This window comes from Schistocerca gregaria, chromosome 9 (assembly GCF_023897955.1).
Source record: "Schistocerca gregaria isolate iqSchGreg1 chromosome 9, iqSchGreg1.2, whole genome shotgun sequence".
In the NCBI taxonomy this organism is placed as follows: Eukaryota; Metazoa; Arthropoda; class Insecta; order Orthoptera; family Acrididae; genus Schistocerca; species Schistocerca gregaria.
This window is the reverse complement of record NC_064928.1, coordinates 81,509,769-81,526,989: the sequence shown is the minus strand read 5'-3', so window position 1 is coordinate 81,526,989 and position 17,221 is coordinate 81,509,769. Positions and strand designations below refer to the sequence as shown.

General features: G+C 47.6%; 1 protein-coding gene across 1 annotated transcript in view; it reads left to right on the top strand.

Annotated features, from left to right (window-relative positions):
- LOC126291869 (ankyrin repeat domain-containing protein 2-like) overlaps positions 1 to 17,221 on the top strand; it is an 80,598-nt gene that overhangs the window by 38,086 nt on the left and 25,291 nt on the right. The window contains exon 2 of the mRNA XM_049985590.1: positions 2,882 to 2,981. Within this exon, the coding sequence (XP_049841547.1) occupies positions 2,893 to 2,981 (89 nt within the window). The 5' untranslated portion in view covers positions 2,882 to 2,892. The remainder of the gene's footprint in view (positions 1 to 2,881; positions 2,982 to 17,221) is intronic.

The window sequence follows — 17,221 nt, the reverse complement described above, 5'->3', positions numbered from 1 at the left end:
TAAGTCTCCTTTTTTTTTATTTTATTTTAAGTCTCCTTTTTTTTTATTTTATTTTAAGTCTCCTTTTTTTTTATTTTAAGTCTCCTTTTTTTTTATTTTAAGTCTCCTTTTTTTTTATTTTAAGTCTCCTTTTTTTTTATTTTAAGTCTCCTTTTTTTTTATTTTAAGTCTCCTTTTTTTTTATTTTAAGTCTCCTTTTTTTTTATTTTAAGTCTCCTTTTTTTTTATTTTAAGTCTCCTTTTTTTTTATTTTAAGTCTCCTTTTTTTTTATTTTAAGTCTCCTTTTTTTTTATTTTAAGTCTCCTTTTTTTTTATTTTAAGTCTCCTTTTTTTTATTTTAAGTCTCCTTTTTTTTATTTTAAGTCTCCTTTTTTTTATTTTAAGTCTCCTTTTTTTTATTTTAAGTCTCCTTTTTTTTATTTTAAGTCTCCTTTTTTTTATTTTAAGTCTCCTTTTAAGGGAATTTAAATAATAATTACGTGTGTGTGTGTGTGTGTGTGTGTGTGTGTGTGTGTGTGTGTGTGTGTGTGTGTGTGTGTGTGTGTGTGTGTGTAAGCTAGGCTGGATACCTGGTGAAACAGTTGCTCAGTAATGCAAGGTTAACTTCGCCAGATACCTCACAGCTTTTAAACCGCTTTTATTGTCTTGAATATCAGCACTGCTTTCAGAACAACTTAATGCATCCACATTACGCTATTGTGTCAACTGTACTTCATACGTACTTGTTAAAATGTCAAGGTATATAAATAAATCAGAGGGTTACTGGCACATAGATTTTGTTTTATATAAGCAGTGCACCCAGCTGTAGCAGGAAAAAGAAGGGAATTGGCGAAAAACTGCTTCTGTGGGGGCATGAAAGAGGCGAATATTTCCATCTTTCAAAGATTGGCAGAAAAGCAGGAAACGAGTTGCATCAAGCCTATTTCCACTGCCCACAAAAATTTTGGAATGCTTACACATAAATGCTATTTTGTGCTGAAGGAGACTAGGAGTTATCATAGAAGAGAGTAGACAATGTTAGTGAGGAAGGAGAGGTGGATGATAATGGAAGCATGTAAGGTGTTAGCTTGGTATCTCGACCCTCTCAGCTTTTTGTACCAAGATTTTAAACCCTTGGGTATAGGAGCAAAATCAGAATCCCCCCCTCCCTGTTGAGAGGTGTTCTAGGCAGTGGCATTGGGCTAGGAAAAGAAAAGGCAACCGCATGAGACGAAACAGTGCCAGTGTAATACACTGTAAATCAACAGGAGGAAGACAGTGGGAGACATTAAGAGGGAGATGGTAAGGCATGAAATCTTACCTGTCGGAGTAAAAGGATTTCGAAATAGTGTTCAGAGTGAGAATATGTTCATATGCCAAAATTTGTGAGGGCGGAATTAGGATTGAAGCAGCTGGTTCCCCACTTTCGTCAGTCTTTCACAGAGGAACGTATTCACATTTTTTTTCCCTCTGACAGGAACATTTTTCCATTGGTTCATATTATAGTCTTTCACACCCATGAAGGCATATGATGGTTTGCACTAAATTTCCTATGTATCAGTTAAAATGTAAATTCAGACACACAGAATAGCTGAGAAAGAGCAGATAGGTTCACTAAGCACAACAAAACATACACATACATACAGTGACTTAAAAATAACCAAAACTGTAAAATTTGCCTCTATCTTAAAATTAAATCATGTTCTTTCAAGTGAGTGAGAGGTAAGCAATCGTTTTAAATTTCAGTTATTTCACATAGAAATCAATGGAATTGTTTTAAACAAGGATATATCTTGAGTGTAGATCAGTGTGGCTTCTGTATCTACATGCAAGCTCAGCAAACCACTAATCCAGAACGTGACAGGGGGTGCTGAGCTCGGCAAGTGTGTGTTCCAATTGTTTGACAGCTAATATGCCTCAGTGCACCCTGTAGTCTAACCTTGTCTAGACATCCCTTGCTACAGGTTTAGGTTTGTCGTCATTTCTGTAATGCTGACAAGAGTTAAACCTATGATCATGTTCTTGTATACTTTCAGTATCCCCATAGATCCTATTTGGCAAGGATTTTCAACTCGAAATTCATGTAGAAAGATAAGAACCGCTGTACTAGCTCTCCACCGCTTTTATCTGTTTCTGTAATGACGTTATCCTAAAAAGTTAAATTAGCCCTGAAATGGTAGCATTGCTGTGTCGGAATAAATAGCTGTTGGCTTAAATTGTTTACAGGGAACCTACTCAGAATATCTTTGTCATTGAATAATATACAGTTGTCTTTGTTCTGTGTTAATCTCTACCTTGCTATGACTCATGAGCAGGAACACCTCCATGCTGCCAACGGTACAGTGTGTTTCTGCTTGTGGCAGATAGCGTTTCCCACAGGGTAGCTCCAACTGTAATATCCTGAAATGATACTTTCAGACAACAGCTCATGTTGTCACATATTGTACATTATTGTGAAGAAGGAAATGAAAACCAATATGCAATAGTATGCTGATACTGCAAAGCAGCAACCAGCCAATATTGAGTTTAGATTTCTTTTATTAAAAACTTAGTTACTGGCTTCGAATCCACATTCTCGTTAGATCTTACAGGCTTTTATCAAAGTACGTGGACGTTGATTTGAAGAAAAGTTGCCTAAGTACAAAAAAAAATTCAGTTCAGAAAGTTCGTCAATCAGTGGTTCTGCTGCAGGCTCTCGTTCTAAAATGCAGCACTCTAATTCAGCACCAGGAATGTTTGTCTTTCTTCAACGAATAACACTAAAGTTGTTAGTTTACACAATCTGTGGCTTACTTCTATCACGCAGAGTATTAAAATTTAGTAGCTGTTGTTTCAAACACATCTGCCTTTGGCTTATACATGAAATAAGGCATATAAATACTGAGTGATGCTATGTTTCAGATTCGTCCTGAATGGAAGACACTAAGGACAATGCGGAGACTGCAGCTGTAATGGACCCCGGCACATGGTTGCGTAATGGGGAGAAAGCAGCAGAAACTAGGTAAGGAGAAGAGAAAACGATCATTCCCCATCTCTAAATGTCTCCTACCCAGCTTACGACCATCTACATTCTGACGTGGTTCTGTCCCCCCCCCCCCCCCCCTTAGAAACTCCCATGTTGTACGTAATACAGTGTGTGTACATGTGATTGCCTAATGTTTCTGAAACACGCCTACAAATGCTTCACATGAGTCATAGTCAATCAACACCTAGACATGTATGTAAAACGAAGTATTGTGCTGTGGCACTACTTCACATCAGTTTGGCACATCAGACCAATCATTCCTATTGGGATTATTCTAGAAAGAATTAAAGCTTGATACTGTAAATTATTTATTCTGAAAAAATTGCGCTCCTACTGGTCTGGGGGTTAGAATAGGCCCAAGGTATTCCTGCCTGTTGTACGAGGCGACTAAAAGGAGTTTCACACGTTTCGGCCTTTGTGACGGTCCCTTGTAGGGTTTGAACTCCATTCTTCAGTTTTCCCCAAGAGTGAGCCAATTTCAGAAGGGCGCCTTAAAAGGTGCATCGTGTCCATCGTGTATTAAGATCTTGAGCCCATTTTCTCATTGTCGCATTGCAGTCCTGCCCATTCTCCATCTCATGGGCGAGGACACCTTCCTGGGTGCGTTTTCCACCATGCACTGTGCAATGTCGCTTTCTGTGTCAACAATGACCATGGACTTCTTTTCATCTGATATCCAGCACGGTAGCCAGTCCTTTGTGGTGGGGCTGCCATGTACCCTATTGGTTGTAGCCCCCTGACCACACTGGGATAGCTCTACTGTGCTCCCCACATATGCCAAGGGGTTGATGCCCATCGCTCTGAGGCATTGGGACTCCAAGCAATGGCCATCCTGCCAGGTGGCCTTTCCTGCAGCTGGGTGGCACCTGTGGTGAGACCCCTGGTGGGAGTGGGTGGCATCAGGGTGGATGACACGCGATGAAATGTAGTCTATCTCATGCTGGTGGTGAAATACCAGCAGTCTAAGTGATCACGACGATGCGGTGCTTTAAGTGCTGGAAGTTTTGCCATATGTCGTCCTGCTGTACTTCCAGCGTCACGTGCCGAGATTGGGGGCGCCCATTACATCCCAATACTCAATCTGTGCCAACTGCAGAGAGCACTATTCGCCTTTTTTGCCTGACTAGGGTTCTCCAGAAAGAAAGGAAAATCATGGAATAAGACACTGACCTACACTGAGGCTAAGATAATTTGAATGCTTGCATTCTGTGTGTATGACATGGTCTTACGCCACCGCTGCAACAGTTGTGGCACCATCAGCTCTAGCAACCCAGGTCACCTCTGAGCCAGAAGACTACACCTGCCCCCTTGATGTTGGGCAGCATTTCCCTCTGTTGCTCCTGCACCACCCATTTCGGGAGCAACCCCCTCCCTTCCTCAACCATCAGGGATGTCCGTCTCCACTTCTAAGGTGGAGAAGTGTAAGTCTTCTTCGGCTTCTATCGCTTGAGTCACTCCCTTCCCAGGTTTCTGCTATTGGGAAAGAGGACACCTACCAGCTGGTTGTAGGGCTTCATGCTCATCTTATGTCTCTGAGACTGAGCCAGTGAAGTCCTCCCAGCCAGGGAAACCCAAGGAGCAGCGAGAGAAATCCAAAAAGAAAACCCCTAAGATCAAGGAAATTGCGGTGGCACCCACACCACCGCTACCTACAAGCTCTGGCTGAGAATGGGGTGTAGATTTTGGTGTCTGCTGAGGACCTAGATCTCGCCAGACCCTCACACAATGGATATAGACTGCTCAGGCAATAAATCGGTGACAGCAGGTTACTGATGTGTAAACAGCCTCACTAAATGTTCCATGCCTTCCCAGTCTCACCATGTCATCCTCCTGTGGAATTGCGGCCTGGCTGAGCTACAGCAGCTGTTAAGTTTTACACCTGCTATAAAGTGGAGTTTGCGTTCATGTCCTAAACTCTGTAGTGAACATATGTCCCTTCAAACCCCTCTTAAAGCTGTGGATGTCAGAATGACGACGCAGGAAATAACTCTCTGCAGTGTATATCTTCTTCCAGATGGCGCAGTACCCCTGAATGTATTAGCTGCAGCTCCCTGAACCTTTCCTACCTTTCCTACATTTGCTAGATTTTAATGCCTGTGCTATGCTTATTGGCCAAGGCAGAAATGTCAAAACTTCAGTGTCGCAGTTCCTCTGCCTCTAAATACTGGGACCGCCATGCATTTGTGTGGCTCACAGTAGTTACTCGGCCATTGATTTATCAATTGGCAGCCCAGGACTTCTCCCATCTATCCACTGTAGAGCACATGACCTGTGTGGTAGTGACCACTTCCCCATCTACCTGTCACTGCCTCAGCGTCAGGCCCATGGACACCTGCCCAGATGGACTTCTGAACAAGGTGGACTAGGGAACTTCCACCTCTGCTGTCACTGCTAAATCTCCCCCCAAACCGATGTGATGGTTGAGCAGCAGAAAACACGATCCCTCAATCTTAAGGATGCCCGAGGCGTAAGGCAGTCCGTTGGTGGTCGCCGGAAGTCGCTGAAGCAATTAAGGAGTGTCGGCGAGCTCTAGAGTGGCACCTTGCCTGGAACATCTCGTAGCCTTTAAATGGCTCTGTGCCTGGGTTCACTACTTTATCAAACAATGGGTGAAGTGTTGGGAGAGATAATACATCTCCACCATTGGGTGCCGCATGTCGCCTTCTCAAGTATGGGCAAAGATAAAACGTCTTTTTGGGTACCAGGACCAGACAGCTGTCCCCCAGTGTTAACACAAATGGCGAGTTCCGTACCGATGCATGTGCGACTGCCGAGCACTTTGCTCGGGCCTCTGTCAGGGAATTACCCCCAGCCTTTTGCACACTCAAACGGCGGTTGGAAGGAACATCCTCTTTCACTACACGCTGCAGTGAATCCTATAACGCCCCATTTAGAGTGGGAGCTCCTCAGTACCCTTGCACATTGCCCTGACACAGCTCCTGGGCCTGATCGGATCCACAGACAAATGATCAAACATCTCCCGTCTGACTACAAGTGACATCTTCTCGTCATCTTCAACCTGCTCTGGTGTGATGGCGTCTTTCCATCGCAATAGCGGGAGAGCACCATAATTCTGGTGCTCAAACCTGGTGAAATCCCGCTTGATGCGGATAGCTGTCCGCCCATCAGCGTTACCAACGTTCTTTGTAAGCTACGTATGGTATGTCGGCGGTTGGGTTAGGTCCTGGAGTCACGTGGCTTGCAGGCTCCATGTCAGGGCGGCTTCCGCTAGGGTCGCTCTACCACTAATAATCGTGTTTCCATCGAGTGTGCCTTTTCCAGACAGCAACACCTGATTTGTCTTTTTTGACTTACATAAAGTATACGACACGACTTAGCGACATATCATTACCACATTGTATGAGTGGTGTCTCCAGTGACCACTCCGTATTTTTATCAGCGACTTTCTGTCGCTCTTTACTTTCCGTGTCAAAGTAGGACTCCCATAGCTCCAACCATAATTAGAATGGATTCCTGCAGGGCTCTGTATTGAGTCTCTCTTTTTAGTGGCCATTAATGGTCTAGCAGCAGCAGCAGTCAGGCCCTCTGTCGCACCTTCTCTGTATGCAGACGACTTCCCCGTTTTGTACTGCTTCTCCAGTACTGTTGTTGCTGAGCGGCGCCTCCAGGAAGCCATCTGTAAGGCAGTCATGGGCTCTAGCCCACGGTTTCCAGTGTTCAGCCGCAAAGTCGTGTGTCATGCACTTGTCGCCGTCGTACTGTTTATCTGGAATCCGCACTTTACCTTAATGACGATCCGCTCACTGTAGTGGAGACATATCAATTCCTAGGACTCGTTTTCGATGCTTGATTGACTTGGCTCTCTCATCTTCGTCAGCTTAAGCAGAAGTGCTGGCAGCATCTCAATGCCGTCCATTGCCTGAGCAACACCAATTGGGGTGCAGATCGCTGTACACTGCTGCAGCTCTGCAGAGCCCTTGTCCAATCCCGAATTGTCTTTGGGAGATTGGTTTATGGTTCAGTAGCGCTTTCAGCATTGGATGTACTCGACCCTGCAAATCACTGTCAGATTAGTGACAGGAGCTTTTAGGACCAGTCCGGTGACCAGCTTTGTGGTGGAGGCTGGAATCCCTCCACTGCAGATCAGGTGTGTGCAACTGCTTGTCAGCTACGCAGCACACATTCATAGTTGCCGTGAGCATCCGAATTACCATCCCATTTTCCCACATGTGGCAGTTCATCTACTGCATTGGTGGCTCAGATTGGGGCTAATGATAATGGTTCGCGCGTGGTCCCTTCTCTCCAAACTGGAGTCCTTCCCTTAACCATCTCTCCTTGCGGTCCGTTCACGTATATCTCCATGGTGTGCGCCTTGACTGCAGCTTCGCCTGGACCTTCTGCATGGTACTAAGGACTACGTTAACCCTTCTGCTCTCAGCTGTCACTTCCTCTCGTTTCTTGAAGTGTTCCGGGGCTGTGAAGTGGTTTACACCGATGGCTCAACGGCTGATGGTGATGTAGGCTTAGCATATATTCATGGGGACATATTGAGCAGCACTTCTTGCCATTTGGCTGCAGTGTTCTCACTGCAGTGCTGGCGGCAATCTCTCGTGCTCTTCAGTACATCCGCTCATGCCCTGGTGTCATTTCTCCTGTATACTGACTTGTTGAGCAGCCAACAAGATATCGACCAGTGCTACCCTCGCCACCCTCTGGTAGCGTCCATTCAGGAGTCCATCTGTGCCTTGGAACAGTCCCATCATTCTGTGGTGTTCGTGTGGATCCCAGCACATGTCAGAATCCCCTGCAGTGAACTTGCCGACAGGCTGGCCAAACAAGTGAAGCGGAAACTGCTTCTGGAGATAGGCGTCTCAGAAGCTGACCTGCGTTCTGTCTTGCACTGCAGGGTTTTTCGGCTTTGGGAGACAGAATGGCATAACAGCATGCACAACAAATTGCATCTCATTAAGGAGACTATAAATGTGTAGAAGTCGTCCATGCAGGCCTCTCACAGGGAATCAGTCGTCCTCTGCTGGCTCCGCATTGCCCATATGTGGCTAACACATGGTTGTGCTGCCCCCAGGGGGTCCACAAATCTTATGTGGATACGTGCATGGTGAGCACGGGACCTGGAGATAATGCGGCTCTTTCCTCTTTTTCCACATCCTTCTCTGTCCCTCATCCTCGCCCACCTCCACCTCTTCCCTTCCCCTTCTCCTCCCCCCTCTGGGAGTATGTTTCGTGCCTATGCCCAGAGACAGATGCTTGTAACTGTAAGACAGTCTCTTCTTCGCTTTCTATGCTGGAAAGTCTGTTCTTCTTTTGTCCTTTTCCTTGCCTCTTCTCTTTACCCTCTCCTCCGCTGCGGCGCTTGAGACCTCACTTCTTTCCTTTGCTTTTCTTTGTTCCTTGCTTTCTCTTTCTTTCCTCCCTCCCTGTGCGTTTCTGAAGGCCGACCCACGCATTCCCACACATAGCTGGTGACGAGGTAATGCGTAATTCCCCGACCCAGGTAAACAGGTAGGACACGTATGTACCCCCTGGTAAGGGCCAGGCCCAGGGAGGGGTGATATCTGAGCTGGTACCTTCCAAACATGCCGATTGGTCCCGGTCTCCACTTCTCGGGAGTTGTGACCTGAGGTGTGAACAATCACCTAAGGCGGGAGTGCCCTCAAGAGGGCCCCCACAAGGAAGGAGCGCGCCATTGGAGACGCTTGTAATCATGGGGATTCATCTGCAATGGATTTCTCTTCTTCCCTGTCCTCTGCCCAAAAAAGAAAGCTAGATGAAACTCCTGTTCCGAAAATTATACCACCAACACCGAAGTTTTTTGTCACAAGATGTGACGGTCATGATTTCTCAAGTCAAACCTTTCGTCATTCAGAACGGTGTGGATGCAATTGTAGGACCAGTGAAACCTGGTACTTGGTTGCACAATGGTACCTTGCTGTTGGACACAGAGCGCCTTCCAGGCTCAAAAATTACTTCGAGCCCCTCTCTTACACACATTTCCTGGATGGGTGGAAGCCCACTGCAGCTTGAACTCGTTGTGTGGAATGGTGTATACCAGGTCACTCGACGGACTAAGTGATATCCTGTCTTTCCTCTTTGGTCAGGGGGTGTCGGCCGTCCATTGGGTCCTGAAAAGGGTTGACAAGGACCTCATACCAACCTGAACCATATTCCTGACATTCGACAATCTGCAATTGCCTTCACGAATTAAAGCGGGTTATGAGATCATTTCTGTTCAGCCGTATGTACCCAGCCCTACAAGGTGTTCCCAATGTCAGCGTTTTAACCATACATGGCAGTCTTGTTAAAGTGCGGCTAAATGCATTACCTGGGCCAGGGGTGCCCCTGAGGGTGACTGTCCACCTCCGTCCCCTCATTGCATTAACTGTATAGGCGACCATGCTGACTCCTCTAGCGACTGCCCCGTCTACAAAGATGAGAAAAGTATACAGGAAATGCGAGTGAAAGGTGTCTACCTTGGCTGCTCGCAACTTATTCAATACCAGAATGCCCACTGTGCTTCTGGCAGGTCAAAACGGTAGTGTTCTCGCCTCTCCTCGGTCTACCAGCGAGGTAGCTACAAAGACATGCGATCTAACATCTAGCGATTAGGTCGTCAGATCGGCCAGTGCTAAGGTCGCCCGATCGTCTCCTTTTCCTGCCACTAACCCTAAGGCTCAATTGTCATCTACTTACTACTGCTAAGATGAGGTCCTCTAAATCAGATGCTCGGACCTCCAAAAATATACACGTGAAGATTTCTTGTGTATACAAACTTCAGACATAAACTGCCCTGTCAACAAAACATAATTTTTCAAAGAAGGCTCATAAAGTTTTCCATCTCCGCCGAGGTGCGTTTCCTCCTGCGTCACACAGCTGTTGGCGTCCCCGGCCATCTTCAGTTTCGCCAGACTGCCACCGCTGGTGGCCTTTCACTGGCGGAGGAAGCTGCCCCTCCTGGCCACCTCAGGAAGCTGGCAGACACAACTGTTGAGTTGATGGACAATGACTAACCACCTATAGATTGTAGCAGCAGTGCTCCCCCCTCGAAGCCAGGCCCTCAGTGGCCATTGAGGTGATCCTTTCTTGTTTCTTCTTTTTCTTTTAATGACATTTGGTCTAACCGAGAGGAAGTAAAATTGCTCCTTCGAATGCACTGTCCACTTGGCGTAGGTCTCCAAGAAACGAAGTTACGCCCATGCTGTCATATTGACCTGGCACACTATACCTCTGTGTGTTTTGACCTACGCTCTGTGGCAGGTATTCTGGCTCATGAAGGGGCTATGTTGCTGGTTCGGGATGATGTCTGCTACTATCCAATCACATTGGCACACAGATCTGCAGGCAGTTGTCGTCCGAATTACTCTCCCAACTTTCACATTTTCCATTTTTACTGTTTAATCTCCATCGTCTGCTTTTACTATGGCAGACATGATACAACTGGCTGCTCAGCTTCCTACACCATTTTTGTTGGTTGGACACTGTAGTGCCCACCATCCCCTTTGGGGCTCTCCAGCATCGTGCCCGCGAGGCTCCATCTTGGTAGACCTTTTCAACCATCCCAATCTAGTCTGCGCCCCCCCCCCCCCCCCACTAGGGGGTTCACAACTCTATTGTGGATACGTGCATAGCAAGCACAGGACTCAGAGTTAATGTGGCCCTCCTTCCTTTCTGGGCTGCGTTCTTACTTTTCCACATCCTTCCCCATCCCCCATCTTCGCCCCCCCCCCTCACCTCTGCCTCTTTTCTTCCCTTTCTCCCGGCCGATCGCTGTTGGCAGGAGCTGCTCCTGAACAACCTATGGATCAGGGTATTCTGCCTTCGGCTGAATGCTGTTCCCCGTTGTCGGTCGCAAGCTCTGGGCAGTTGTTGAGTTGACAGTAACCTTAGTTATTTCTTCCATTTTATGTCCACCCTATGTCCATTATCCGTAGCTTTCTAGCCAATCGGGATGAGTTGTCGATCCTTTTACGATCCTACTCGCCGGTCACCTACTGTCTTCAGGAAACAACGCTGCATCCCCACGACTGCTTTGTTTTCCCCCATTTTCAGTCACTCCGATTTGATCCCCCCTCCGTTGAAGGCACTCCAGCACATTGAGGACTCATGATTCTTCTCCATGACACCCTCCATTGTTACCCAATCCCTTTAACACTTCCTTCCAAGCTGTCGCTGTCCGTCTTTTTCTTTCTGGATACACCTTCTCTCTTTGTACTGTATACATTCCATCGTCCACACCAATGGCACGAGCTGATCTCCATCTCCTTGGTCAGCTTCCACCTCCCTATTCGCTGTTTGGGGACTTCAATGCCCACCACCGGCTTTGGCAATCTCCACATCCTTGTCTGCGTGGCTCGGTATTGCTAGACGTCTTCCACCAAGTGGATCTTGTTTGCCTCAACACTGGGGACCCTACATTTTTGTCTGCTTCCACGACAAATTTCATTTCGACCTTTCGGTCGGTACTGTTCCACTAGCTCGGCGCTTCGAATGGTTCGCCCTTGCTGATACTCTAGAGTGACCACTTTCCATGTGTCCTTAGATTGCAGCCGCAACTGCTATATATATATATGCCCGCGACACTGGAAGTTTGCCCAAGCCGATTGGACACTATTCGTCTCTAGCGACATTCGATGACTGACTCACTTTCCTAGCGTCGACGATGACGTCACACATATTAGACGTTATTCTTACAGCTGCGGAACGTTAAATACCTCGCACCTCCGAAGTGCCCTGGCGCCCACCCCAGTTCCTTGGGGGAACGAGCCATGCCGTGACGCAATACGTCAGCGGCGACGTGCTATTCGCGTTTTCAGACACCATCATACTTTGGCTAACTGTATCCGCTATAAGCAGTCCGTGCGCGATGCCGTCGCGTCATCCGCGATAGCAAGAAGGCAAGCTGGAAATTCTTTACTAGCTCATTTAACTCCTTCACTCCCTCCTCGGACGTTTGGAGTCGGATTGGGCGGTTATCTGGCGCGCCTAGTTTCTCCCGTCTCTGGGCTCACTGTCGCGCGTGATACATTAGTGGACCCTGTCGCGATTTCTAACTCATTAGGTTAACCCTTTCCTGAGATTTCGAGCTCTTCAAATTACCCGCCAGAGTTTGTTCCCGAAGAAACGTGCAGCGGAAGTGGAACCTCTTGCTTTCTCCTCAAAATCGCGAAAACTAAAATACTAATACTGTTTCCTCCATGCGGGAACTCCAACATGCACACTCTTCTTCTCGCTCCTCCACCCTAGGACCGGATGGTATCCACATCCAAATGTTGCTGGATTTATCAAACCATAGTCTGCGTTACCTCCTTCGCCGTTATAATCGAATTTGGACCGACAGTACTTTTCCCAGACGATGGCGGGAAGCTATCGTCGTTCCTGTTCCGAAACCTGGAAAGGACAAAAATCTCCCCTATAGCTATCGCCCCCCTTTCTCTCATCAGTAGTTTATGTAAGGTTTTGGAACGTATGGTGAATTGCCGTTTAGCTTGGTGGCTGGAGTCCCGCAGTCTTAAACACCTGCCTAATGCGGTTTCCGAAAGCATCGTTCTGCAGTTGACCATCTTGTTGCTCTCCCCACTTATAAAGAATTTTCTCCGGAAACGCCAAACAGTATCAATATTCTTGATCTGGAGAGAGCATACGATACCTGTTGGAGGACAGGCATCCTCCGCACACTGTTCTGTTGGGGCTTTCAAGGTCGGCTGCCCATTTTTCTTCGTGAATTTGACAGAGCGCACATTTAGTGCGGGTGAACACTACTCTCTCCCGTATTTTCTCCCAAGAAAACGGGGTACCCCAGGGCTCTGTGTTAAGTGTTGTAATGTTTGCTATTGCCATAAATACAATTATGGATTGTCTCCTTCCTGATGTCTCGGGCTCCCTCTTTGTGGACGATTTTGTGATCTACTACAGCTCTCAACGGACCAGCCTTCTTGAACGACATCTTCAAGGATGTCTCGATCGCCTCCACTCTTCGAGCATCGAAACAGCCTTCCGCTTTTCTCTCAATAAGACAGTTTAATTTTTGGCGTCGTACGTAGTTTCTTGCACCTTCCTTACATCTAGGACCTGTCAACCTTCCTTTTTCGGACGTCGCTAAATTTTTGGGTCTTATGTTTGACAGAAAACTGCTAGTCCTCCCACGTCCCCTATCTTTCAGCTCTCTGTCTGCGATCCCTCAGCACCCTTCGTGTCCTTAATGGTACCTCCTGGGGAGCGGACTGAGTGGTCCTTCTCCGCCTCTACAGCGCCTTAGTGCGCTCGAAATTGGACTATGGAAGCATAGTTTACTCCTCTGCTTCGGCGTCTCGACTCTGTCCACCACCGTCGATTACGTTTAGTGTCTGGAGCTTTTTACACCAGCCCTGTGGAAAGCCTTTATGCTGAGACTGCTGAATCTCCGCTGTACAATCGGCGAGCTGTCCTGAGTCGTTACGCTAGCCATGTCTTCCATGCCTGCTAACCCGGCCCATGACATTTTTTCGACGCCTCCTTGGATTTAGGGTATACAAGCCGCCCTTCCTCCCTACTACCACCGGGAGTCCGCTTCCGTCAACTGCTCTATTCCCTTTCCTTCCGCTTTCCTAAAACTTTCTTGACAACTTGGAGTACAGCACCACCTTGGCTCCATCCCTGGACCTGCCTGCTCCGTGACCTTTCTCAGTTTCCCAAGGATGGTACCCCTTCACTTGTTTATCGTTGCACATTTGCTGCTCTATGTGCAAAAATGAAGGAAGCCACATATATTTACACTGATGGCGGTGTAGGGAGTGCCTATATTGTTGGCGAAACCCCAAATCGATTGCGGCTTCCTGACCAGTGTTCGGTTTATACTGCAGAGCTTTACACTGTTCTTCAGGCTGTCCAATACATCCGTCACAATCTGCGGATACAGTATGTTATCTGTTCAGATTTTCTCAGCTCTCCTTTCAGTCTCAAGTTCTATACCCTGTCCACCCTCTGGTCCACCGGATTCAGGACTGCCTACACTTGCTCCACTTGGGGGGCGTCTCTGTGGCGTTCCTCTGGATCCCAGGATACGTTGGTATCTGTGGTAATAAGGCGGCCAAGGCTGCGGTCTCTCTTCTTCGGCCAGCTATTCACACGATTCCCTTCGTCTATCTACGGAGTGTTATGTCTTCGTGTTGTTCTTTTATGGCACGCACATTGGTCGACACTTCCCAATAATAAATTGCGGGACGTGAAAGCTCTTCCCTGTGCTTGTGCCTCTTCCTCCCGAACGCGTCGTCGGGAGGAGGTAATTTTAACTAGACTCCCGATAGTGCACTGTCTTTTTAGCCATACACATGCTTTAAGTGGCGATCCTTCCCCACTCTGTCCCCACTGCTGTCAGCTGTGGACGGTAAGACACCTTTTACTTGAGTGCCCCTATTTTACTCCGTTACGCGCCCGTCTACAGCTGTCGCCTGAAATATCTTCCATTTTAGCAGATGACACGCGCTCAGCCTATCGCGTTCTCGAGTATTAGCGCCAGTGAGCTGTCGTCAGTCATTTGATGCTCTTTTTGGGGATAACCAACCCCCTTGAATAGCTGTTTTTTTAAACTTTCCTTCTGTTTTTAGTTTCTCCAATTTTTTGAGTTTCGTTCAAATTGCTGCTGGTTTCCCGTTTCGTTTTTTACCTTTCCCTAAGTCACAGACCGGGCGCAAATGACCGTAGCAGTTTTGCGCCCTAAAACCGTAATAAGACTAGTCTCCTTAATTAGCGGTGCACCTACCTTCCTTTCGGACGCAACGCATAACTATTCCCACTTGGACCTCTCAATATCCACTATCTAACTTGCACATCGGTTCGAGTGGTATGCTCTGTCTGACACATATTCGAGAGACCATTTCCCCTGCGTAATCCATGTCCTGCATCACACTCCTTCTCCACGTTCCACTAGCTGGAACATCTCCAAAACTGACTGGGGGCTATTGACATCCCTGGCGACCTTCCATGATCAAAACTTCTCCAGCTGCGATAGTCAGGTCGTATACGTCACGGACGTTATTCTCACTGCTGCTGAATATTCCATCCCTCGCACTTCCTCTTTTCCACCTAGAGTCGCAGTCCCCTGGTGGACTACGGCATCCAGCAACGCTATTCGTGCTCGGCGACGTGCTTTACGCACCTTCCAACGCCACCATACAATGGCGAACTGTATCAGTTACAAACGACTCCGTGCACAATGTCGACGTGTTATCAAAGAAAGCAAAAAGGCTTGCTGGGTGGCTTTCACCTGCTCATTCAACAGTTTTACTCCTTCGGTTGTCTGGGGTGGCCTGCGCCGGCTATCTGGCACCAAGGTCCACTCCCCAATTTCTGGCCTGACTATATCAAATGAAGTCCTTGTGGATCCTGAGGATGTCTCAGATGCCTTTGGCCGCTTTTTCGCGGAGGTATTGGCCTCTGCCTATTACCACCCTGCCTTCCTCCCCCTTATTCAGATGCTGAAGAACCTTTCTCCTGCAGGTAAAGGCTTTCTTCTTGGCGCCTATAATCGCATCTATACTTAAAGTGTGTTCCCACATGCTGACAGGAAGCAATTGTTGTTCCCATACCCAAACGAGGAAAGGAAATACACCATCCAGTTATCGCCCATCTCTCTTATCAGCTGCGTCTGCAAGGTGGAGTGCATGATAAATTCTCGATTGGTTTGGCTCCTTGAACCGTCTGCAAGGTGGAGTGCATGATAAATTCTCGATTGGTTTGGCTCCTTGAACCTCGACGCCTCCTTACCAATGTCCAATGTGGCTTTCGTAGGCGCCACTCTGCTGTTGACCACCTAGTTACCGCGTCTACCTTAATTATGAACAACTTTTTGCGTAAGCGCCAGACGGTAGCTGTGTTCTTAGATTTAGAGAAGGCTTAAAACACCTGTTGGAGGGCGGGAATTCTGCCCACCATGCACACTTTCGGCCTTCGCGATCGCCTCCCTCTTTTTATTAACGCATTTTTAATGGATCGAATGTTCAGGGTACATGGGGCATCTGTTTCGTCAGATGCCTTTCGCCAGGAGAATGGGGTGCCCCAGGGCTCCATTTTCAGCATGGCCCTTATTGCCATAGCTATCCAATAATGGATTGCCTTCCAGCTGTCGTTTCAGGCTCCCTTTTCGTGGACGACTTTACGATCTACTGCATCGCTCAGAGAACATGTCTCATGGAGCGCTGTCTTCAGCGTTGTGTAGACCGTCTATATTCCTGGAGTGTCGCTAACGGTTTCCTTTCTTTCTGGTGAGAAAACGGTATGTATGAACTTCTGGCGTTACAAACTGTTTCTTCCACCATTCTTACATCTCGGTCCCGTTGCTCTCCCATTGGTGGAGAGAAGAAAATGTTTAGGTCTGACGTTTGACAGGAAACTGCTGGTTTCCACAGGTCTTACTTGGCTGCTCGTTGTACTCGTTCTCTAAATGCCCTCCGTGTTCTCAGCGGTACGTCATGAGGAGCAGATCAAATGGTCCTGCTTCGCTTATATCGGTCCATTGTCTGATCTAAGCTGGATTATGGGTGCTTTGTCTACTCTTCTGCCCGGCCGTCCATCATACGCCGTCTAAGCTCTATCCGCCATCTGCGGTTACGTCTGGCGACGGGAGCATTCTACACCAGCTCTGTTGAGTCTGTATGCCGAAGCTGCAGAATTACCGCTACACTACCGGCGCGATATGTTGCTTGTGATGCCACTGCCCGCCCATCCGTCATATTTCTTCGACGACTCTCCTGACAACCAATACAGGCTGTATGTCTCTGCCCTGTTAACTCCTGGAGTTCGCTTTCGTAGTCTGCTTCAGCAACTTGATTTTACCCTCCCTAAGACTTATCGAGTGGGTGAGAGCCCGACGTCACCTTGGCTCCAGGCTCAGGTTCGCGTTCACCTTGAACTCAGCTCTCTCTCCCAAAGGAGAGGACCGCGGCTTCGATATACAGCTCGAGGTATGTCAAACTTGGTTAGAGGCTCGCTAGTAACGTCTTTATTCACACCGATGGCTCCAAGAGTACTGCTGGCGTCGGATGTGCCTTTGTTGGGGATGATACCTTTCAATACCGGCTCCTTGACCAGTGTTTAAGCTTTACAGCTGAGCTTTTTGCTCTCTATCAGGCTGTTCAGTATATCCGCCGCCATCGTCATCCTCCCTATGCCATCCGCTATGATTCTATGAGCGCCATTCAATCTCTGTGACCCATATTCGGACCACCCTTTGGTGCAACGAATTCAACGGTTCCTTCAGTCGTTAG